Consider the following 25,588-nt stretch of genomic DNA (forward strand, 5'->3'; position numbering starts at 1 on the left):
GGACGTATACCACACAACAGTACCACATGAATTGTCCTGTGGTATTTTGGGACATACCACAGGAGAGTACAACAGGAAAGTACCACAGGATAGTACCACAGGACAGTACCACATGACTTGTTCTGTGGTATTTTAGGACGTACCACAGGACAGTACCACAGGGCAGTTCCACAGGATAGTACCACAGGACAGTACCACAGGAATTGTCCTGTGGTATTTTGGGACATACCACAGGACAGTACCACAGGATAGTACCACAGGACAGTACCTCACGACTTGTCCTGTGGTATTTTGGACGTACCACAGGACAGTACCACAGGGCAGTACCACAGGGCAGTACCACAGGACAGTACCACAGGAAAGTACCACAGGATAGTACCACAGGACAGTACTACACGACTTGTCCTGTGGTATTTTGGGACGTACCACAGGACAGTACCACAGGACAATACCACAGGGCAGTACCACAGGACAGTACCACAGGAAAGTACCACAGGATAGTACCACAGGACAGTACCACACGACTTGTCCTGTGGTATTTTGGGACGTACCACAGGACAGTACCACAGGGCAGTACCACAGGACAGTACCACAGGAAAGTACCACAGGATAGTACCACAGGACAGTACCACACGACTTGTCCTGTGGTATTTTGGGACGTACCACAGGGCAGTACCACAGGACAGTACCACAGGAAAGTACCACAGGACAGTACCACACGACTTGTCCTGTGGTATTTTGGGACGTACCACAGGACAGTACCACAGGACAATACCACAGGGCAGTACCACAGGACAGTACCACAGGAAAGTACCACAGGATAGTACCACAGGACAGTACCACACGACTTGTCCTGTGGTATTTTGGGACGTACCACAGGACAGTACCACAGGGCAGTACCACAGGACAGTACCACAGGAAAGTACCACAGGATAGTACCACAGGACAGTACCACACGACTTGTCCTGTGGTATTTTGGGACGTACCACAGGACAGTACCACAGGACAATACCACAGGATAGTACCACAGGACAGTACCACACGACTTGTCCTGTGGTATTTTGGGACGTACAACAGGGCAGTACCACAGGACAGTACCACAGGATAGTACCACAGGACAGTACCACACGACTTGTCCTGTGGTATTTTGGGACATACCACAGGACAATACCACAGGAATTGTCCTGTGGTATTTTGGGACGTACCACAGGACAGTACCACAGGATAGTACCACAGGACAGTACCACACGACTTGTCCTGTGGTATTTTGGGACGTACCACAGGACAGTACCACAGGGCAGTACCACAGGAAAGTACCACAGGATAGTACCACACGAATTGTCCTGTGGAATTTTGGGATGTACCACAGGACAGTACGACAGGAATTCCTGTGGTAATTTTCGATGTATACCACAGGAGAGTACCACAGGAACTGTCCAAAATCCCACAGGAAAATCATAATATGGTGCTATTCCACACAGAAGTACCACACAGCAAATTAAATTTGTAAGTACCACAGAAAAATGCTACAGGATATTCTTTTTTTTTTCTTAACATTTTATACCAGAGGACTATCACATCAGGAGAATATCAAACAGCACTACTACACAGGAGTACCACACAGGAAAATTGTAAGGCAGAATCAACTGAAATCTATACCAAAAATACAAACAAAAAAGCACATATTGATATTCCTCAATTAATTGATAGATGACTTATGCTGTGACTTATAACAAATTGATTTGCCATTACTTATCCTGTCCTATACTCCTACAGTATTACCTATTTAGTCAAAGTGCTGATGTAAAGTATGAGAAATTTCATAAGGACTTCTGTGGTACTCCTGTGGTACTCCTGTGGTACTCCTGTGGTACAAAATTTTACATAGCTCATGAATATTCATAAAAAGCACTCTAGATTTTAGAAAATACGTATATGACTTAAAAAGTCAAAGTATTAATGATGGAACTTACTTTGAACTTTATGAAAGATTGTCTAATTATGTTATGTTATTCCCAATATCATAGATATCGTTATGAAAGTGTAATTTCATATCTTGATAATAAAGTATAATCGAGTTAGTAACCATGCCTTAATGCTTTACGGATAGATGGCCATATATATGTGTACTGATACGGTCGATGGCTACCTAGGAATAGAATATGACTATATAGATCTATTATAGGACTATAGATTGGCACTTGGCCATTAGACTCTCGTTTGAGTTTATATGTTAGGAGTAGGACAGGTTATTAAGTAGGGCCATGTTTGTCCTGAAATCCATCACTCACCTCTCACGAATATTCCTTGATATGTGGCTAAAATTCTCCCAGATTTTTTTTTCGATCTATCCTGTGTGGTACTCTCCTGTGGTACCATGGAAATGCTGTGTGGTACTGCCCTGTGGTAATGCTGTGTGGTAATGATCGACCTGTGGTACTGTCCTGTGGTACTGTCCCAAAATACCACAGGACAGTTCCTGTGGTACTGTTCTGTGGTACTAGTCCTGTGGTACTGCCCTGTGGTACGTCCCAAAATACCACAGGAATTCCTGTGGTACTGCCCTGTGGTACGTCCCAAAATACCACAGGAATTCCTGTGGTACTGTCCTGTGGTACTGTTCTGTGGTACCGGTCCTGTGGTACTTTCCTGTGGTACTGCCCTGTGGTACGTCCCAAAATACCACAGGAATTCCTGTGGTACTGTCCTGTGGTATGTCCCAAAATACCACAGGACAATTCCTGTGGTACTGTCCTGTGGTACTGTCCTGTGGTACTGTCCTGTGGTACCGTCCTGTGGTAATTACCACAGGAGTACCACAGGACTTTTTCGTAAGGGTAATCGGTATGTACGAAAAGTTGCTACTGTTGTGTATGTCTGTGTAATCATCTCTTTATTCATGATGTACTGTCTGAAGTAAACATACTGAATTCGAAGAATGTAAGATGGATTTACTTTTATTTTGTGTGAATTTTCGCAGTTGTTTAAGCTGATAAGGTAGGAAAACCAAGGCCTAGCGCATGAATAGGCATTGTAGTCCCATAAACTATAAACGATGTTGCTAGGTCGTCAACAGGCACTCCCATCCATGCATATGCATGGCCATGCATGTAAACATAAAATAAACACACCCGTACACGGAGTCGTAGGACTGGGGTAGGAGAGCTCGAGAGAGTTGATTGTATCACCGGACGTTTTTTTCTTCGTGGCTCTGAATTCCATACTGAGAGGATGAAATTTCAGTCAAAAATAGCACAAGTTGTGTTGGCATAGGCCTACTTGTGAAATAGGCCCCACTACTGCTGCTTGTCCGTACTATTACTACTAATTTATACGGCGGCTCGCGCCCCGCCTGAGGCTGGCTGTTTTGTGTTTAGATTTATAAATTTACATGTACTTGTGAATTTGCCCCACCGTGTGGCGTTGGTAGATAAGCACAGCGGTGGCATTTATGCGACCAGCCCCTATAATTGTGTACAAGGTCAAGGAGCGTCCCGGGGATTAGACGGTGGTGGTGGGGCTTTCTTCCACAGTATACTAGTATTTTACACTTGTAAGATTTACACATAATTTACTAGTAATATTAATAGTATACAATACTCGTAAATGCGGCCCCACCAAACAACGCGTTACGCGAGATTGGCCGATTTGCACAGCATAGCATCTGTCGTCCTGCCTTTCTCCCGCTTTTTTCTTTGGTCTTCTTTCTTGGAAGGACTCCCTATATAATGTCCCTCTACTAGTTTTAAACGGCCAATTTAACCAATACATTGCTACCTATTCCCTAAACCCCAATCCAAACCTAACCTTGCTTGCTATTGTAAACGCACATGTGCACGCGCACTGTGGTGCGACTGATTTCATAATTTTGCCCACAAGTTATTCACAAAGGCTTGAAAATTACAAATTCGGCAAAATTATGAAAATTATTCACTCCGATTTTTGGAAAATAGACCTCTCAGTGAGTCAAATACTCCCCTCTCCCAAAAAGTTGTCTTATTGTGCAGTGGAGAATTGCTTTATTCAATTCCGGACACGCTTTTCATAATGGAATCAACATCTTTCGCACCTTATTCTTTGCGCCAGAATCACAATTCATACCGCTTGAATGGCTTTACATATTCTTACCGAGCGGACAACAAAGAAAAAAATTGGCAAATTAGGCTTGAATTTCATATTTTATGGTAAAATGTCTAACTTGAACATTTGAAACAGTTCATGCCATTAAAAAAATAAAAATTAAATGTGTGAAAAATTAACAACTTCTCAATCTCAGATAAAATGTGAATTTCTTTGCGTTTTCACATGTTTATGCCAAGTTTTTTGCAATTTTGGTCCACACAACATTCTGTGAGGCTAATTTATGAGGTCTCGGGCGTATTGAATGTCATTAGTAAGCAAAAATGTGTGTGTCCGGAATTACCATTCTTATGAGCAGAGCTACCAAGTCTCACGCATTCTGCGTGAGACTCAAGCATCTAGGGGCCATCTCACTATCTCACGCATGGCACCCATTTTTCTCACGCATCGGCGAAGTCTGCAACTTGGGCCTATAATTTATTTATTTATTTATTTATTTATATGTTTTATTTTCACAGGGTGGCTCCATCAGTGGGTTAAACACTGTTGTTCTTGGAGGCCCTGCATGAACACATACATACAAATAAACACATGATAATCATACAATACCAACATCAAAATCAAATTTGCAGTATCAAATCTGTATATATCTTAATATACTGTATACTGATATAAATTAAAAGCTCAAAATTTAACAAATATTATACAACACATTACATCCTCATATCCTTAAATTTCCCCTACCTCAGAAAGAAAGAACAGAAAAAAAAAACCAACAACAACAACGACAGAACTATACTTGGGCACAGTGGAGTGCCCTCCAGAATTGGGCTGAGAAAGAATGTTTAGATGGGGCATGCCTTAAGTTTATTGGTAAACTGTTCCATTCAAGTGCTCCGGTGTGTGAAAAAGACTGTTTCCCAGCATTAGTTCGAGTTCTAGTTACTATTAGCCCGTCAGAGACTGCTGATCTAGTCTGGTAGTTGTGTGTATTACAAACTTTCTGAAACAAGAGTGACAGATACTCTGGAGCGTCCCCATTTAGTGCCCTATAAACCAGTTTGCACCTTTGAAGCTTCCACCTATCCTCTATCGTGGTCCAGTTTAGTTGACTTAGTACGTAGTCAGTAGGTGTACGTGTGTCTACCCCTAAGACTATTCTGGCCATTCGTTTGTGTTGTCTCACAATAATATCTTTCGTAGTAGAGGGACATTTTGACCAGGCGACGCTGCAGTAGTCAAACAATGGGAGAACTAAAGAGTTTGCAAGAAGTTTTAGTGAATTCAGAGGTAGGGATTTTTTCAGACGACTCATCAAACTTAATCTGGAACTTATTTTCTTACTTGTATGATATACATGTTCCTTCCAGTTAAGAGCCGGGTCTAAGTGTACCCCAAGATATTTGTAAGACTTTACTTGCGAGAGTGTGTGGCTCTCCAGCTTTATGTTGACGAGATTTGGGATAGCAGCTAGTTTTTGAGGCGTTCCGAAAATCATAAATTGTGTCTTACTAGGGTTAAGTGTGAGGCCATTTTCTTGTACCCAGTTGTTAACAAGATCTAAATCCTTATTTAGATGAAATTCAAGTTCATCTACATGCTTAGCACTGTATATTAGAACAGTATCGTCAGCATACATTATGACCTTGCTCTTGAAGGTGACACTGGGTAAGTCATTTACCATTATGGTGAACAGTAGGGGTCCGAGGATTGAGCCCTGCGGTACCCCTGACAGTATTGTACCCCAAGTTGACGCAGTATCCCCAACTGTTGTTTTTTGCTGGCGGTTTGAGAGATAATTTGTAAACCATATGAGTTCAACCCCTTTTATTCCATAGGATGTCATTTTCTGCAGGAGTATTTCATGGTTTACCGAATCGAATGCTTTTCGGAAGTCTAAAAACACCCCTCCAGTAAGTAAACGTTCATCCATGTTCTTACACAATAAATCAGTAAGAAAAGCTAAAACAGTGTCTGCACTATGATTTTTTCGAAAACCTGATTGTTCGGGTGCCAGCATTTCATGTGCCACAAGATACTCGGTCAGCTGGAGGTGCACGGCTCTTTCAAAGACCTTCATTACAACAGAAATAACTGATATGGGTCTGTAGTTATTTGTGTCGTCTGCGTTGCCCCCTTTGTGTATGGGGGTGACACAGGCTTTCTTCCATTCTTCAGGGATGAGCCCAGTACACATTAAAACATTAAACAGGTGAGCTAGATGGCTGGAAATGATAGAGGCAGCTGCCTTCAGCAGTTTTGGATGTATCCCATCGGGACCGGTTGATTTAGACGTTTGTAAGTTTTGTAGTTCCTTTTGTACAAATGCTTCATCGACTTCATGAAAGGAGAAAACTGAATTCACATAATTTCTTTCATAGGGCTTATCACATGTTGCGGTGTTATTTTTGTCTTTACAACTTGACCTTGCACCGACAGATATGAAGAACTTATTGAACTCTTCAGCTATCTTTCCTTCATCTAACTCAGATGCACCATCAATAATTAAGGAATTCACCTTCCTATTCAATTTCTTACAGGGTGTTACAGTTTTAAGAATTTTCCATAATTCTTTGGAGTTTCTACGGTTTTCAACAATACTTGTATGATAGTATTCTTTCTTGAGTATCTTCCCTAAATTATTTACATAATTTCGTATCTGTTTATACTGCGTCCATTGAGCAGGATTGTTTCCAGAGTCTACAAGCTTTTTCAGTCGATCCCGCTCGTGAGAGAGCTTGATATATTCATCGTTGACCCAGGGAGTTTTCTTTCCCCTTACCCTACGTGTTACCACAGGAGCAAACCTATTACATATATCAAGGAAATTTTGTTTCCAAACTTCCCAAGCTGTGTTAGGATTTTCTTCCAGTAAAACTGGCGACCAGTCTACGTCCTGCAGAGCTAGTATAAACGCGTTATCATCAAATCGTTTAAATGAGCGGTATCTTATGGTACGAGGAGGTAACTTTGGTTTGTATAGTCTTCTAATTACATAAACAAGGTTATGATCACTGACACCAAGAGATATAACGTTACTTTCCCTAACATTCTGTGGATTACTGGTAAGTATTACGTCCAAAAGAGTACAACTTGTCTCTGTTATTCTGGTTGGAGACTCAATTAACTGATACAAACTATTCTGGTTACAGAGCTTCTTTATTGGTTTTGATTCTGTGGTACATAGCATGTTATAGTTTAAATCTCCGAGTACAATCAATTCTACGTTTGAGTCTGACACTCTGGAAATCATCTGTTCAATAAGTAACTGGTACTCACACGGTGCCCTTGGTGGCCTATAAATTGTTCCAATAAGTATACCTTTACAATTCTTAATCTTTACTTCTATCCAGAGGGCTTCAATGTCGCTGCATTCCAAGTCAATTCTACGGTGATAAGATATTGATTCGTCCACATATACTGCTACTCCACCACCACGGCGATTTCTGTCCAGCCTTTCAAGGCAGAATCCTTCAAAAGCAACTTCCGAGTCCGAGACGGTTGAGTCCAGGTGCGTCTCTGATATGGTTATGATGTCAAAAGGCCGGTTAATTAATTTTTGCTTCAAATTATCATACTTTGCGGTGAGGCTGCAAACATTAAGGTGAGCAATTTTAAGTCCTTTCTCCTTTAGGTGGATAGCACCCCCCGTGTCCAGTAGCTCTTCCCGTACGGGACCTTCCTCGAATTCCAGTGTGGGAGGTAAGTTTGTAGTTTTAGCATTCTTTCGTTTCCCCCTTCTAGTCTTGCGTCGTCGGGCGATTCCGAATTCAGATATTGTCTTCCACAGTTCATGTGGAAGTCGCTGATACTGGCATATGTTCTGATTTACGTTGAGGCTTTGCAGGTATTTAGTGTCGTAACGTATTCTATCTGTTCGCTGTGAACTGTGTTCACTGACGTGTTGTTCACTTTTACCTTTCGAATTGGGACCAGGGTTAGGATGTATGTCACCCGATTTCAAAAGCAACTGGTGGGTTGCAGTAGAGTTTGCGTAGTATTGTATCCTTGCTTTCCCATATTTACATAAGAGTTTGCACGTTAGTTCACTAGGCACTTCATGGGGACTACAGTCAGTCAATGCCTGACAATCTTGGCTTTGACTTATCAAAAGGATGACAGCAAGTACAATGGTGAAAGTTCTATAGAGCTCCATCCTACTTACAGGTGCGCTGTGGGTCAGTGAATAGAGAGTTGATAGCTGGTCCCTCCTTTAACAATGCTGACATTCAGTGATTGGCACAGTTATCCTTGCAAGGGTGAGTGGGCAGAAAGTCACTGAAGTATATCCATGTGTTGTAGTATGGCTCCCTGCAGTCTCAACCATACCAAAACATCGAAAATGTAAACTCCAAATAATACTTTCCCTCAGAAATCAGAAGCACTCATGTTGGTCCTGCTTGTTCCAAGACTCCAACATCAAACACCAGTTACAAAAACACAGTGTGACAGCACAAGACAAACACCAAAAACACAGGTAGGACAGAGAGCCTGGAGAGGAGCTGCCTAGGCGCTCACTCAGCTCACATTTCGTCATAATAATGAGCATAGCTCAAGAGATTAAAGTGATAGTTGCAAATGAAGGTATATTTTCCTTTTGTCTTTCAAAATGATTAAAAAATAGTCACTTAAGTATACAACTGATCACACCATTAAGAGCTAAAAATTGAAAAAGCTCCCTACTGTGGGAGGTCACAGGGGGAAAACACCTCCCACACCCTCGCTCGCGCACACATTAGCATGCCGAGATGCCGAGTCATGAAAATCTCACTCATAAAATTTTTTTGAACTTGGCATCCCTGTATGAGCATGCTGTCCAGTAATACCATATCTGTATATCCACATCCGTGTATCCAAGCTTTCAATCATGTTGTTTTGTCTTGTTGGTCTTCCTATTCATGTGCTTTCCCCTTTTCTATTGCTCACTAACAAGGAAATGTCAAGATCAACGTCCGATCCAGAGTTTGTCCTGAGGGGCTCTAAACATCCTGTCAGCTGTGTCAAGTTTGCTCAGCAGGGATTGTCTAACGATGCAACATATGTTCTACTGTCGGGGTAATCATACCTATGTAGATCTATTTATCAACTGCCTATGGATACCTATGATATCATAATTTCCTACTTATGTTCTGCAAGCACACTACATTTGTATATTATATTTCCCATGAGTGACACAAAAGTACTCCGTTCTTCCAGACTCACAATAAAAGTTTCTTTTGATGTGTCTTGACCTTTGGTCTCCCAGAGCTACAGTTTTTATTTATCAATTTTTTTTTTAACATCAGTACATACAATTTCTGAAGAAAAAAAAAAATGGCAAGAAATTGTAAAATCTAGGTCTTTTCTCAATTCCACAAAATGCTATCAGATTTTGGACAAATACAAAACAACCATATTTTTGCCTCTGAGTTCTGCCCAACTATCTAAAAGTATTTTAACTGATATTTTCACATGCACACATGAATATATATGTATGTGTGTGTGTGTTTGTGAATAACTATTTTGATTAAACTATTAAAGTATACTTGGTACACAATGATGATATGCAGACTGCAGTTTTACTTTTAGCTTTTGCCACTGCAGTTACTGCTCATTTCCTTACACCAAGAAGGTGATATGCATATTATTTGCAAAATGAGGTGGAGACTGTTTTGATACATCTTATATTTGTGATGAAGAGTAATGAAGAAAGTTTTTCTATCTGCAATAGGGAGGTTTTTTTTTCCATTTTCTTATGCCACTGAAGCATTAGTGCCCAGTAGGATAGTCATGCTGTAACAGAACTAGCCAAAGCATATGTATCACATTCATTTTTATTTAAGTTTTGAATTGTGATGTGTATGTTATAATCAGCCCTAAAATCAACAAATCTGTATATTTGTACAAGAATTGAAACAATGATTTGACTAGTGCTACAATTAATAAAGTTATAACACTCACTGTAGATTAAATTTCAATTCACTCTTTATAAAGGTGCACCAGTGGTCAAGTAAGAGTTTGGGATCTGGCCAGCAGAAGGGTCACTAGCTGCTTGGATGGACATCATGGTCAAGGAATTTTGGCAGTAGAAATGCTGAAAAATGGAAAGGTAGCCAGGTAATGTCCTCTTTTGCCCAAATTCACAAAGGTGGTACAAATGAAACCATGGTTTAAACCATGGACAAAAACCATGGAGCGCCAAGTGTCGCACAGAATATTTCGTTACGAAATTGGTCATTTCATTGACAAAATGACCGTTTCGTTGACAAAATTATCATTTTGTGGACGAAATGTTCATTTAGTTACAAAATGTTGTCATTTCTTTTAAAATCATCATTTCATCGACGACATGACTGATTTCGTAACGAAATATGCCATGCGACACTTGGCACTCCATGGTTGTTGTCCATGGTTTAAACATGGTTTCATTTGTACCACCTTCGTGAATTCGGGCCTATGAGTCTTTCTTACCTTTATGCCATATTTTGTTGGAGTCTTGTGGCAATTAAGCTCTGGAAAATATCCTCTCAGATTCGTGAGAATAAAAGCATGTGGGAGCTACATTATGGATTTTATGACTGAAGTCTCTTTATAGTAATCCACTTCCCAGTGCTTTTTAGTGATATTGATGGGTGTATGTGTGTGTGTTTGGGTTGGTTTTTTTGTGTGTGTGTGTGCGTGTGTGTGTGTGTGTATTTGTGTGTTTGATATTTTGTGCAGAGTATGCTCACAAAAATATGCAGGGTTACTAGCACAGGAAATCATACAAAAATAGATCAAATACCAGGATCAAATTCCTGAAATTCCTGTTTGTTTTGACAGCTCATTCCTCATTCAGGATTATCTTATTTGATGACATTGTGCCATCATCATGACTGGCCATTAACAAACATTTCATGAGATTTTCACCTTTGATTGACTTTGTTTTTTAAGTTCTTATATCCTATTTTGGAGCACACACATACACACACACGCACACACACAAAAAAACAATCTGCTATGGAATTGCAATGACAGCTTACCTCAGATGGGGGGGGGGGGGTTGCTGTTTTGAGATAGGGGGGTTGGAGTGAGGACTCGCCTGAGATAGGGGGCACATTGAGCAGTGTTCTGGATTGGAGGAGGCAGATCTCCACTTGTGTCTTGAGGCAAGAATAGCCTTGAAAATGCCCATGATAGGGGGTTTGCAGATTTGAACAGTCCTGAGTTTGGGAAGGGGGCTCTTTCATAGGGAAGAGCATTCAAGTATCCTTTGAATAACTGAGTGTGTGTGTGCGTGTGTGTGTGTGGGGGGGGGGGGGGTCAAGGGGGCTGCCAAAGCATGTTCCATTGCCCTCGACACCTACGGTAATGCACCACACCCCTCTCTGTCCAGATTGGTATCTGGTTGGGAGCCAAATGTCAGTTTGGTTCCATTTATTGTATGTGTGTGTCCAAAAAAAATGGCAGCCTTTGCAGAATGCTCCTCTAAGAGAGTGAAGTAAGTGAACTGTAAGCATGGGTGTGATTCAACTACTACTGAGACAGTATATGCTGACATAGAATTACCATGAAGTGCTTTTAGTACTGTGCACTCCTGTTTTAACTAACAAAATGAATGAATTTATTTAAACAAAGTAAAAATTCATGTCCCAAACATATTGCTATATCTTCATATGCTTTATTTGTATAACAATGACAAAACTTTGATAAAACAAAAGTAAACTGCTGGTCCTAAGGACTTTGTTACAACAGGAGTTGCCTTTACCTATATATGGTGGAAAATTAAACAGACTAAGAACAGCTATTTTATACCATTTTTAACTTGACAGCCAGGGCCGTGATGGGTGCATTCGTACCTGGGAATTGTCAGAGGGAAGACATGAAATACTTTCTTCGTTGACTGTGGAGACAACTAATTTCTGCAAGTGTGAACTCTTTCAAGAACCAGGTGTGTTATTTAGGGGGAACAGCCTTACCCAGGGCATTATGCATGTGGTTAGCAATTGTTTTCAATATTTCTGTGCTACTTTATGCATCTCCAAGTATCTTCATATATAGTATTCAGATGTCTACATAGTGCACACTAGTGACTTCTGTATGATTGTGGAGTGCTATCTGTATTAAAGCAAGTTGTGTAGAACTGCATTACTGTTGTGTAGCACTGGCATTCCAATACTCCATTCCTGCCAGAGCATCTATTCTAATAGAATAGTAGTCATATGCTGCACAATCAGACAGGGCTCCTATTTGTCAGAGCACTGAAGTAATCTCTACATATTAAATAATGTAGATTTTACTAGTGTCTGCAGATTTGTAGCAAATTTGTACAAGAGCTCTATTACTAGTAACATATTTCAACATGCACCATGGTATACAGAAATGATACTGTGAAAGTGGAAATTTTCGCATTGTTGAAATTTTTGCTCATTTCACGCAACCAGAAACTAGCATGAAAATAAAAGCACGCGAATATTTTTGCCTGCCATATATATGTTTGAGTAGTTGAGGTCTTGATTCCGCGGAATTAAAAACACGCGAAACTCTTCCTACCCAGCTGAGCGTGAACAATTAGTCGCGCGAAAATATCCACTTTTACAATAATGTGAAGTTCTGCTACCATAATTTCATATTGTTTAATAATCATTCCTTAGATGGAATTCAGTGTGACATAATGTGGACTTCTGTGATTGTTGTATAATTATCTTTTTAATCAAACATGGATTTGCCTGTAGTATTAAAGGACAAGTTCACCTTCATAAACATAAGGATTGAGAGAATGCAACAATATTAGTAGAACACATCAGTGAAAGTTTGAGGAAAATTGGACAATCGATGCAAAAGTTATGAATTTTCAAAATTTTTGTGTTGGAACCACTGGATGAGGAGACTACTACAGCTTGTGAGTCATATGCGTACAACAGTATAAAGAAAATGTAAAAGAAAATTCAACATATTTTCACTTTTTTCACATAATAAAAGAGCTCTTGACTTGCCGCTTTCTAAAGGCAGGGGGAATAATATTACCCATAACATTTGTCGGTAACGAGTCAGGGGAATGTGTACTTTTTTCAAAAGATGGCATTTTGTGAAATTCTCTTTATATTTTTCTTATATTGTTGTACGCATGTGACATCTAGGTTATTCATACACTTCTCATCCAGCGGTTACTGCACAAAAACTTCAAAAATTCATAACTTTTGAACGGATTGTCTGATTTTCCTCAAACTTTCAATGATGTGTTCTACTAATATTTCTACATTCTCTCAATCCTTATGTTTATGAAGGTGAACTTGTCCTTTAATTATCTTAAAATTATTAGTCAGTAATGTCTCCTTCTCTGAACAGGATCATGGCGGTAAAATGTGTGTAAAGGTGTGTAATAATGCCTCCTTCATTTTACCCATTCCTGCTTCATAGCTTTTGATATAGTAGCTGTTCCAGGAGGCAAGATGTCAGAGGTCAGGGTTGTGTCTCTTGCTGACTGCCAGACAATTGTCAGACTGTGTCCTCCAGAGGGACACAAAGCACTGGGTGAGAATCATTTTTTTTTTCCTTCTCTGTTTGTTTGTTTGTTTGTTTGTTTGTGTGTGTGTGTGTGTGTGTGTGTGTGTGTGTGTGTTTGTTTGTTTGTTTGTTTGTTTGTTTGTTTGTTTGTTTGTTTGTTTGTTTGTTTGTTTGTGGTCATCTCAGATATTAGGTCCTTGAGTGGTTTTGACTTCTTCACTCATTAAAGCAGAACAGTTGTGGTAATGGAGTAATGAAGACTTAATGCATTTTTTTCTCTCTCTCTCAGATGGCCCATTCTGGCCACTAAAATCCAAAATTTTGAAATTTGATGGCCTGAAATAGAAGGGAACACAACAATCCATTTTTAAACTCTTTTGCCCAATCGGGCCACCACAGATAAAATTTTCAGAAATTTGGTGGCCTTACATCAATTTTCAGCAGCCAAAAGGGCCACTGGGCCAAGGCTATTAAAAGTCAGGCCCTGCCTAACGTAACAAGACAGTTCGGTCGTGATTTGGCAAAAAGGTGTATGTCTGAAAAATATCATGTTTTTGGTTTTTACCATTTGGGGGGTTTTCGATGCCGAAATTTTCATGTGACCAACTTTCGTAAGTCATCGATCCTTTGTTTCCGAGATACTTGGTGCTATCTCTGTATTATTTTAACAATTTTCCTGCTTTTGATTAGGCAAAAGGGTGTATCTTTACATACACCCTTGACGTACAATGACGTACCAGGATAGAGAACTACATGATTTGGCAAAAGGGTGTATCTCTAGATACACCTCTAACCGTGCACGCTGGGGAGAGCTTAAAGATTTGGCAGATAGGTGTATCTTTAGATACATCCATCTGCCGAATGAATCATGAATTATAGTTGCGAAGTATGATAAGGCAGAAAGGTGTATCTTTTATACTCTGTGTATATTATATACTCTGTTATACGTGCTGCTGGCATGTATGTGTACCGTTTCACCGGTCGGTGCGGTGGCGGGCCATGCTCCTGACTCAAACTGGCAGCCCGTTGCACTGCAGAAGTTTCTCCTTGTTGCTAGTCGGTGAGTAGATACAACCTAATATCTAGAAGTTCAGATCTAACGTTTGTCCTAGACTTCTATGGCCACTTCTATGCCAGTAGATGCGCAGATTCGTAAAATCTAGCATTTCTGTTGAAATGACAGCTTTTCCGGCAAGTGTGGCTGTGGGATCTGAGTTCTCTACGCTTCAAAATGACAGTGATCCCTGCACTGTCCGTGCTGTGCAGTGCATGTAGAAGCCTGTACATGGTGTAATGGTGTGCTGTGTGACTGTAAGATCGGCTACCCATTACGCTATGCGTATGGGGCTGTTACCTAACAGACATTTAGTGGCAGTTACAGACAAAGGTCTAGAGAAAGATGTGTCCCTGTCTTTGGAAATGATACTTGGATGTACTGCTCAAAGTGCTCAGTGGATGCAAACAGTTAAATGATCCTACCTGAATTTTCACATTTATTGAATTTATTGCAAAAATTGGGAGCAGCATGATAACTGCGTTTTTAAGAACAGATACATGATGTGCAAACAACTGCCTCTTTGTTTGCTAAAGCATTCAGTAGAGAAAACAAACGAACCTTTTGTCGAAAAAAAAAAAAGGGGCACAAAGCTAAAAATATAATGAATCATCTCATTGGAAGTAGAAGTTTTTGAAAAAAGGGAGGAGAAGGAAGAAGAAAAATTCTTCAGCTGTAATCCTTAACCATGCATATCCATGAGAATATGTTTTGTTAATATTTAGACTCTAGGGTGAGTTGTAATTTGCCCACATTTTTCTATGTTTGATGAACAAGTTGTGCATCCTGATATTTTTCTTTATTGTTATTTTTTAAATCTTTTTGTAATAATGAAGTAAAGATTGTCAAGAGTTAACATTTGATTAGAAATGGTCTCACATACACCCTGTTCCCTACAAAATCTCTGGTATATTTTGTTATCGTTTAATTTGGCAAAAAGGTGTATCTCTATACATACACCTTTTTGCCAACTTAAATGCACGATTTCTCACGGTGCATGAGAAGATACACCTTTTTGCTAAAATAGCGTGGGTTGCAGTCCCTGTAAACGTGATTTGGCAAAAAGGTGTATCTCTATGCATACACCTTTTTGCCAAGTTAAATGCATGATTTCTTACGGTGTATGTGAAGATACACCTTTTTGCCAAAATAGCGTGGGTCGCAGTCCCTGTAAACGTGATTTGGCAAAAAGGTGTATCTCAATACATACACCTTTTTGCCAAGTTAAATGCATGATATCTTACGGTGTATGTGAAGATACACCTTTTTGCCAAAATAGCGTGGGTCGCAGTCCCTGTAAACGTGATTTGGCAAAAAGGTGTATGTCTCTAAACATGCTAAAAGTGCTAATTCTGAAGTATTCTTTAAAGTTAGATGCAAGAAAATTATCAGGAAATGAAATTTGAAGTGTATACTAAATCATGGAATTGAATCCCTGAGCGTTGCACAGTTTAGGTGGCTTCTACGGTCAAGGAAACTGCCAAAACTTTAAAGTCGATTTTCTCGGCTTTGTAGTCGCTGTAAAACGGCAGACATACACCTTTTTGCCAAATCACGACCGAGTTGGTGGTTGCAAGACAGTCTGTTAATAGGTGATTCCATGAAAAGCACTCTGAAACTGGCAGATTTATTTTAATTATCTATTTATTTATTCCATTTTATTTTCACAGGGTAGCCCTTTCAGTTAAAAAACTGATTTACAAAGGGGCACTGCATAGACAACGATTCACTGCAGTAGCAGTGCAGTGATATGAGTGTAGTGCAACAGGAGTGTGTTTCTGGATGTGCATGTGTCATTATGTGTTGATTGTGTATATAGAAAGAAAAGACAAAAATGCTTGGTTTATTTTCCATGGGGGTAATTAAATGAGGCCACATTGATTTCTTATTCAACCCTTCACTTAAAAACTTACTTTATCTGTCACATTGTTGTATCTTATGTGTTTGTATTGTTGTCACAGCTCTGTGTATACATGTTTTATTTAGTGAGAGTGAATGAATGAATGAATGAATGAATGATTGAATGAATGAATGAATGAATGAATGAATGAATGAATGAATGAATGAATGAATGAATGCATGAATGGATGAATGATGGAAGAAAGGAAGGAAGGAAGGAAGATTATCGTGTTGATTGGTTTGGACACATGGACTCATCACATTGACATTCATTCCAAAGGTTTTTCAACTTCATTTTACAAGCTGTGTGAAAGAGCATCATCTTGTTTTCCTTGTCACTTCCTGTCTCTGATATGGCAAATCCAGAATTTGTCTTTTTTTTTCTTGTACTTGTAAATCTTTGTAGACAAGGATAAACCTGGTTTCAGGACCTCTTTTGTCAAAAATAATTACATGGTAGGCAGTAGTGCTTCTGGCATGACAATGAAATTTGGTATATGTGACCGTGCATCACAAAACAAACAAAAATGCGCAGCCCTTGATCTTACGTGAGGACTCAAAACAGGTGAAATGGGTCCACAAAGTCAATCTTGAGATTTTCATATTTTCTGAAACAGCTATCTTTCTTCTACCTTATTTTTTAGTTTGGAATCATAACGCAAATAGGAAAGTGTATATTCGGTACTTTTTCTACTACCCATTTTGGGGGAAAGTAGAATGATCAGGTATGTCTTAGAGGCCCCTTTCAATTTCTTCAAATCCTTTGCACACCTTTCACTTTCAAGTCTAATAACTTTTGAAAGGATACTGCCACTGCTTTGAACGTTGACATTAATCATGGACAGAATGTGTTAATAAAACATGCTCAATTTCAGCTTAATCTGAAAATCCCTTCATTGTTGATGTTCCTGTTGTTGACATCCTATGTTTTGTCCCTGTTATCACACAGCTAGCGTAGCTTGGTGAAAGATTAAGGGCTTGAGTAGACCCTGTACTTTATAGTTTTTTTTAGTCTTTTCTCAGTTCACACTTTTCCAGAGTGTGTGCTTTCTTTCTAGTATTTAGGTAGGATAGGGGAGTCCATCTGAAATGAGTTATACATCATTTAATGCTTAGACTCTGCTCTATCAGAATCCACCCTTAACTAAAATCCATGTCTGGCGACTTTGTGTTGGTTTTGTGATGTAGAGTCACATAATGAAGGGTGTGGTATTGACTTTGTGGTTGTTGATCTCTGTCGAAGAATTTTCTTTGAAAGCAGATTGAATGTTATATGTTTAAAATATAATTTCTTTGTACATTTGTATTCATATTTTTTGTTTTCAGGCATGCCAATGTGCATCAAATTTGTGTCTGAGAGGCAAATTCTCATTGGTTATGAAGATGGGACAATAGCTCTGTGGGATACATCTTCTGCTCACATTGTAAATGAGAAAAGGATTCATCCGGAACCAGGTAAATTGACATTGAATTGCTTTTTTCAAAAGCAGTTTCCCACTCTATTTGTTGAGTGGGAAGATAAACCAGAAATCAAAGATTTTTGTTAAGACTATTGTATGTTGCCTCCAGGTTTCTAGATATTTGAGTTCTCAACACAAAACTTGCTGCATTTACAGAAACAATCAGCATGTCATATGAATCCACCTAATACTTGTGACCCAGTTTTCCCTCTTAACCCATTCCTTACGGGAACTTGGTATACCAGGTTCCTGTGGCGTCACGTGATATATGGGAACTTAGTACACCAGGGGGGTGTTTCATCAACGTTTGTCAGCGCTGACAATTTCAGCAAAATCCATGGTTTTGATTGGCTGAGATGCTTTGGTCACTGACTGTTACTATGGTGATTCAAGTTGTCAGCGCTGACAAACGTTGATGAAACACCCCCCCTATTCGCAAAATGTAGACAAGAGTGCTTGCATTCCTAGCTTAAATTCATGTTTTTTTGTGTTACTCTGCTCAGTAAAATGGCTTCTATAGAAAGATAAGAGTTTCTCCCATCAATATAAGTTTTCTTTCTGTATGAAAACTGCATGTATCACAGTATCATTTGCATTTTTTTCTAATGTAGTGCGCATTTTTTTTTTAATGTAAAACGTGTATGAAGATGTACATGCCAGTAGAAACTTGCTTTCGCTGACCCAATTCAGGTGCCTACTTTGGGGAGAACAAGAGTTTTTTAGCCCATCAGCACAGGCTCTATTCATACCTTGTGCCCGATTAATACATTCAAACCTGTCTTAGCAGCCACCTGTCTATAGTGGCCACCTGCTTATAGTGACCACTGAAAAATCCCCCACACGAAATTGCCTTTTAATAGACCCTTTATAATGTTTTCACCTGCCTAATGCGGCCAGCGGCCACTCATTTTGTATCCTGTGGTAAGTAGCTATCTGCATATAGCAACCACAAAATTCTAGCCATTAAATCAGCAATGAATATGTTGACTTTTACAAGCTTGTACTTTCATTGCATGAATTCTGCCGAATCCTACATGTAGCTCAGTCACGATCACATACTAGACATGATAGACAAACTCAGCTCTTCATTGTGAAGAGTCGTCTTTCTGCTAACTTCACCAGAACATCTACATCTAGGTTTTAGTAATGCCGCTTCGAATGGATGCTTTAATTCAAGGCAACGACAGCTCCTAACGACATCTTAGAATTTTACCAAAATGCAGTTTAATTTGTGGTTTAAATCCTTTTGAATAAGGACAATGTCTGGGTATTGTTGTTTGCGTCAGCTTCGCATAATATCGATGCCCTCGAACTTGCTCGTGAACCCCATTCATGCAAAACCGGCACAAACCAGTTCCTCAGGTTCAAAATGTTATCCTAGATATAGAGAACAGAAGTAGGCGAAAAGAAGTATATGAAGTAATTGTGCAAAAAAAAGAAATCTCCATTCTAAAGCTGCTCATGCAAACTTGCTGTTTTTGCAAAGAATGATATGCCTCATTTTATGCTATTATACTGTCACGGTGTCTCTCTTTGGAACATAGTCGTATGTGGCATAGTTATTAGGAGATTGTGAGTGTGATGTACTGGGTCGGAGAAGTGTGAGAAGACATGTATTGTTCCTTTGAGATTCCGTGATAGATGAGGTTGGTAGCGGGCCTCACGGACTGTAGAATGGATGTTGAAGCATGACAGACTGCACTAAGACTCAAGATTCCGGTTCACAATGACTTTATTAAGGCGACATGTCACTCGCCTGCTCCACATGACGTTCAATACATGTACACGGTATAACATTGTCATTCTTGTGATCTGCCGAAGTCTGACACTAACAGAGTAATCTTATCCCAATCTCAATGTAATCTAACAAAGGGAAACCCTGCCCTATTTATAGTGGACATGGCAGTGACCGTCAGTGTGGCTAGCTGTCAATCACGTTTACAAAGCAGACGGTCAAATTAAGCACACAAGACCCAGCGTAAACAAGAAACAAAGAGCAAGAAGGGAGAAGAGGAGAGAGAGAGACTAGACGGGGAACAAAGAACAACATAGGAGAGGGGAAGAGAGGAGGACCGGATTACAAACAAAGAACAACATAGGAGAGGGGAAGAGAGAGAGAGGCTGGACGAGAACAAAGGACAAAATAAGCGAGGGGGAGAGGGAGACGAGACGAGAGACAAAGAACAACATAAGAGACAATAGACGAGCTTATTAAGACGAAGAGAAGAGAAGAGACAGAGAAGATGCTGAGCTGGCAGTTTACCTAGCTTACACAACAGAAACACACAGAGCATATTACCTAGCTTACATAACAACAACAACACAACAGAGTACTGAACGCCATACTATAGTTATAAAACCGTTACAATACAATGCAAGTGTTGAAATTCAAATGGTCACCAACTGGTCTATAGTGGCCTTTTCTAGCTCACCTGAGCTGAAGGCTCAAGTGAGCTATTGCGATCGCTCTTCGTCCGGCGTCCGTCGTGCGTCGTGCGTTGTCCGTCGTCCGGCGTCCCGTCGTGTGTAAACTTTTACATTTTCATCTTCTTCTTGAGAACCCCTTGACCGATTTTCACCAAACTTGGCAGGTAGTATCCCTAGGGAGATAGGATCTCAATTTGTTCAAGTGGGCACCATACCCCACCTGAGTCAGTATATTGATGACTGTTGTTTAAAGTTTTTTCATGGGAGAATCAGGGGTGCCCTCCCCCCCCCCCCCCCCCCCTTGGGACCCAAGGAAGCGGGATGGGATGGGGGGGGGGTCCAAATGCGGGCTTAAAGTTTCATCTTTTTGCTGAAAACAACATAATGGATTTTCACCAAACTTGTCAAGTAGCATTCCCATAGGGATAAGATCTCAAAGTGCTTTCCTTGGGGGCCCCAGGGGGTCCAAACCTCCTAAATTAATGAATATTAAATAATATTTTTCTCTAGTTCTAATCAAAGTGATAGGGCTTTCAGTCTTTTTTCCCAAGCTACATAATCCAACGTTCTATTAAGTACAGTGTACTTGGCAGGTATTTTTACCAGTGTGATGGAATATGTAAATGGACACCATGCCCCCATTCTCAAAGCTACCCCCACCATAAGTTTCCAATGTTCTCAGGTAAGAGTCTGCAAGAATGCATGGAAGGTGAACTTGCAATACTCAGGTGAGCGTGTGACCCCCGGGTCTCTTGAGTGACCGCTATAGACAGGTTTGACTGTATTTGCATCGTTCAATGGCACATGTAGTTGACCGTGGAAAGGGGATGCATGTACCAAAAAGAATCTCGTATGGGGGCATTGGCGGCCCTCAGAAAATTGCAAGAGGAAGGGGTTAAGACTATTATAAAATGCCATTGACATTGTACATAAACATGTTGCCAATGGGTCGGAAAGAGCAGCCAGCCTTAAGGCTTAGGGTTCCCTGCAGAGGCTGTAAAATGTATGGAAACTACACTCCCAATAATCTGAGTTGTATGAGTGCTATAAGTTACATGTATTGCAGATACTAATAGATAAATAGCTGTAAAGAAAATGAATTTGCTGGAGCACCTAAGTAAAGATTGCAACTATTTCTTGACACACTTTCATTAATGGAACCAAAGTATATGCTGGTATATTATGGTAATGAAATAGTCTCTAGTTTAGATACTGCCCTAATCTATTCTATTGGCTGATGACGCACATTCCAGCATATTGTGGATTGCTAGGACTCTTGAAATTCAGCAAAGTAAAGCTTTGTGTCAGACTATCTATCCAATGAAGTACCGACACAGGTGCAGGTGTATGTTGGCCTGATTAGGAGTTGCAGATGCACCCCTCCTCCTACCCCCCCCCCCCCAAAAAAAAAGAAAAAGAAAAAATGTTTAAATAGAAAGCATTTGTGTTATCAAAGCCTCATCACATGATTGCTTTGAATATGAATTTCTGTCCTTCAGTATCTTTGTCAGAGTCCATTTGATCTGTAAATTGTTCATTTGCGTCTCAACTGTGTCTTCTTATGTGCACTTAGCACAACACAGTAGCATGCTGAGGAAAGTCATTCAATTTGGTTTATACTCATTCTCACGCAGTAATGAGTTTGGAATTCGATGCAGCGTCCAGCCGTGGTGTGTCTGGTTCTACCACTGATGAAGTTATCTCTTGGAGGCTTTCTGAACAGGTAGATTCTGAGTCAACCCCCTAACCCCCAACATGTCACATTCATGACTGCACACCTCCACTGGAGGGGTGCATTAAGGGCTTAATAATAAATACAATAATCATGATGAAATGAAGATCATAGCCATGAGGCAGACTATATGGTCAGTTCAGTAGTTTTGTACATTACATGCAATGTCCAGCCAAGTCCAGTGCTTTTACTGGATAGCATCATCTAGTAAATGATCTGTTGACTCTTCTTGATTGAATGGACAAGATGATGCACGTCATATGAGAACACAGTGACATATCCAAATTGAAATGTACATACATATATGTATTTGCAATAGGATGCTCCTGTATGAGGGGAATACAGTCAACCTTGCTTAAGTCCACCTCGTATTAAAGTTGGATAATTGCCTAAGTCGAAGGTCTTTTCAAGTACTCTTCTCTTTATATTCTATTAGTTTTAATACCCTCATAAGTTGAATTTTCTCTAAGCCAAAGCTATTTCTTCACTTCAAATAGAATTTTACTTTAATAGGCAAGATTGACTGCACTAAGCTATGTAGAAAATATGTTCTAGTGTCATCAAAGGAATTTGTCATCAATACTTAAATTCTTTTCCTTATTCTGTGTTCTGATTCACTGTAGTGTGTTATCATTCAGACGTATTTTCTCATGTGGCAGGACAACCCATTTTGTTCTTCGATAAGATGGAAGACCTCATTGAAGTACTAGAAGTGTTTCAAGCAAAGTCAAATTTTATCTTTTTTTTATCTGATGTTGTATGGTTTGTACCAGAGTTTTAATTCTATCTTGAAATGAATTTAATGAAGCACATATTTTTAGAATCAGTCAGGGTACATGAATTATTTATCTATTTGTAAACATGAACAGGGAGAATTATCAACAGAGAGGAGCGTTGGTCTGACCAACCCTGGCGTTGCTGCTGTAGCCCTGAGGGAAGATGGAAAGATTCTAGCTCTGGGAGGATGGGACTCAAGGTTAGTCAGCTTCTGTGGTCAGACATAGCTATCAGTGCCCACAGTTCCATTGACCCATCATAGGTAGCCATCATCTTGTGTGGTCTAAACATAGCCAGTATTTTAACACTTCGTATATAGCCCACCAAAGGTAAGTCACCTCTTGTGGTCCAGACATGGTTCATGTCTGTAGTACCATTGGCCCACCTATGGTACATCATATAAGTTACCTCTTGTAGTGTGGACATAGTGCCAGTAGTCCCATTGGCCCACCAAAGGTTAGTCACCTCGTTTTGTCAGAGTTTGTTTTTTGTGGTACCATTGACCCACCAAAGGTTAGTCACCTCTTTTTGTCGGAGTTAGTTTTTGGTGGTACCATTGGCCCACCAAAGGTTAGTCACCTCTTTTTGTCAGAGTTAGTTTTTGTGGTACCATTGGCCCACCAAAGGTTAGTCACCTCTTTTTGTCAGTTAATTTTTTTTTGGTACCATTAACCCACCAAAGGTTAGTCACCTCTTTTTGTTTAATATTGCAAATGCATTTTTTGATTATGAGTTCATTCAGACTCTAGTACTTGCCCTTTTTATTGTCATGTAACATTTTGATATAGGGTACAGTATATGCTAGAATGTAGATACATTGCGACTGATATGTTGGCATCCCTCCAGTTGATTCATTTATTTCTTGGTCGACTTTTATTACCTTATTACTGAATTTATGATTTTCAAAACTGTACAGCAACATTGTTATGCACCATCTGTCTAAATCAAATATTTCCTCTCAGGAAGTGTATGATGTGTATTAAAAACCTGTATCCACACAAAGAGATCTCCTTTTCTAATATGTCAGCATCATAACTTCTGCAAATAATTTACCTGAAGTTTCCTCCCATTTTAAGAAACTTGGTGAAGTCTGTCAGGTTTGATTCGATGTCTTCTTCTTTTTGTCCAAAGAGGATCAGGTGAGGTGCATTCACTTTTTACGATGCATTTGTTGCTATCAATTGTAATATTATCATATCTGTACAAAGCACTATGTGGGTTCCTAATCTTTTTATGCTACAGTAGCAGATCAGTGAACCAATTATTTATCAGACTCGGTTCATCGATATTGGTCTATACACTGTACCTGTTGTGCCCAAGAGATGGCGCTCCACCTCTTACATGAATGTCTTCTAAGTCTTTTTGTGATATTATTCTGTGTTAAATAGAGTCCGAATCTTTGGATGGCGGAAGTTGAAGGCACTTGCAGTCCTGAGCTACCACACAGAAACGGTCAACTCGCTGGACTTCTCTAGCCACATGGACAGTGTAGGCTACTGGTTGGCCGCAGGGAGTAAGGACACACACATCAGCGTGTGGGCACTCTACAATGACCATCTCAAGACTTGAGGAAAGCTTTCAAATGAATACTAAGACATAGGAGGATGAAATTACATTATCGTGTTGGCATATGAGCACATACACTGAAGACAGCTAGACCAGGAAGACAGCTAGAGCAGCATCACAGCTGTCCCTGTGTGAAAGTTCTGTGGATGTTGTTGGAGCTAAAAGTTACCAAATTCCATTCACTAACATTGATTAATCAGCACAAATAACCAATAACGGCAAAAGTGAAAGAAAGATGATTTTTTATTTTTTTTTTTTTTTTTGATGGAGCAAATGATGTCTGTTCAGCAAGTGGAGTAGGCAGGAGCCTAGTTCTACAGCATACTTGTGGTTTCAGTGATGAGTACGACTGGCAATGATACACATGAACAGCTTTCAAGTGGTGACAAGATACAGTCAAATTGTCAAATTGTAATGCCATGTATGAGAATGTCCATTAGTCATTGTTTCAACTACTGTATTCTGGTGTGATGATGTATAACACATCCCCCCAAAAAACATTCATTTTATACCTAAACTTCAGTTGCAGATTCGGGGGGGGGGGGGGAGGGGGGAGGGGGGAGGGGGGAGGGGGGAGGGGGGGAGGGGGGAGGGGGGAGGGGGGGAGGGGGGAGGGGGGGGAGGGGGGAGGGGGGCAGGGGGGCATACCGGGGTGCGCACCCCTTTAATTTCTGTTAAAATAAAATTTTATTCACAAGAAAATTGTGCTGAAGCCCCGTTTTTTTTTTTCTTTCTTTCTTTCTTTCTTTCTTTCTTTTGTGCTTATCAGCTGGTGAAACCTGGAAGTGGCACAAAAATTGCAAGGGGCTTTTGTTTGTTTGTTTTTATTTGCTTGTCTGCTAATAAAACCCAGAATTGGCACCAGAAATATTTTGCCCCCCCCCCCCCCCCATGCTTGTCATTTACTCCTTGAGTGTTGTTCCAAGGAGGTAGTTATTTCCAGTATACAATTGTACATGCATTTTTTACAGATAATACAGGAAAGTCCAAGTCAAACCTAGCTGTTAGGTAGCATAAGCTTCCCTTTGTGAAGCTAATTTTGTAATGAAATGGTAAACAGTTTGAAATATATGTTCAGACCGCTAAAATACAATATGTAGTGTTTCTGATAGAAATAAACAAAGATGA

The 25,588-nt window shown here is 40.0% G+C and overlaps 1 protein-coding gene across 3 annotated transcripts; it reads left to right on the forward strand.

The window, feature by feature from the left end:
- Window positions 1-2,806: 2,806 nt before the first annotated feature.
- LOC140227520 (guanine nucleotide-binding protein subunit beta-like protein 1) lies at window positions 2,807-24,983 on the forward strand. Of its 3 annotated transcripts, none has more exons than XM_072307921.1 (9): window positions 2,807-2,844; window positions 9,014-9,135; window positions 10,054-10,176; window positions 11,871-11,989; window positions 13,459-13,572; window positions 17,825-17,953; window positions 22,020-22,108; window positions 22,987-23,093; window positions 24,283-24,983. In XM_072307921.1, exons 2-9 carry the CDS (start codon window positions 9,017-9,019, stop codon window positions 24,461-24,463), a joined length of 981 nt encoding a protein of 326 aa, XP_072164022.1. In that variant the 5' UTR covers window positions 2,807-2,844; window positions 9,014-9,016; the 3' UTR covers window positions 24,464-24,983. The 3 variants fall into 3 exon arrangements, with proteins under 3 accessions (XP_072164022.1, XP_072164023.1, XP_072164024.1); XM_072307922.1 differs by lacking the exon at window positions 2,807-2,844 and adding an exon at window positions 3,141-3,156; XM_072307923.1 differs by lacking the exon at window positions 2,807-2,844 and adding an exon at window positions 3,169-3,181.
- The last annotated feature ends 605 nt before the right edge of the window (window positions 24,984-25,588 follow it).

The sequence above is a fragment of the Diadema setosum genome, chromosome 4 (assembly GCF_964275005.1).
Source record: "Diadema setosum chromosome 4, eeDiaSeto1, whole genome shotgun sequence".
In the NCBI taxonomy this organism is placed as follows: domain Eukaryota; kingdom Metazoa; phylum Echinodermata; class Echinoidea; order Diadematoida; family Diadematidae; genus Diadema; species Diadema setosum.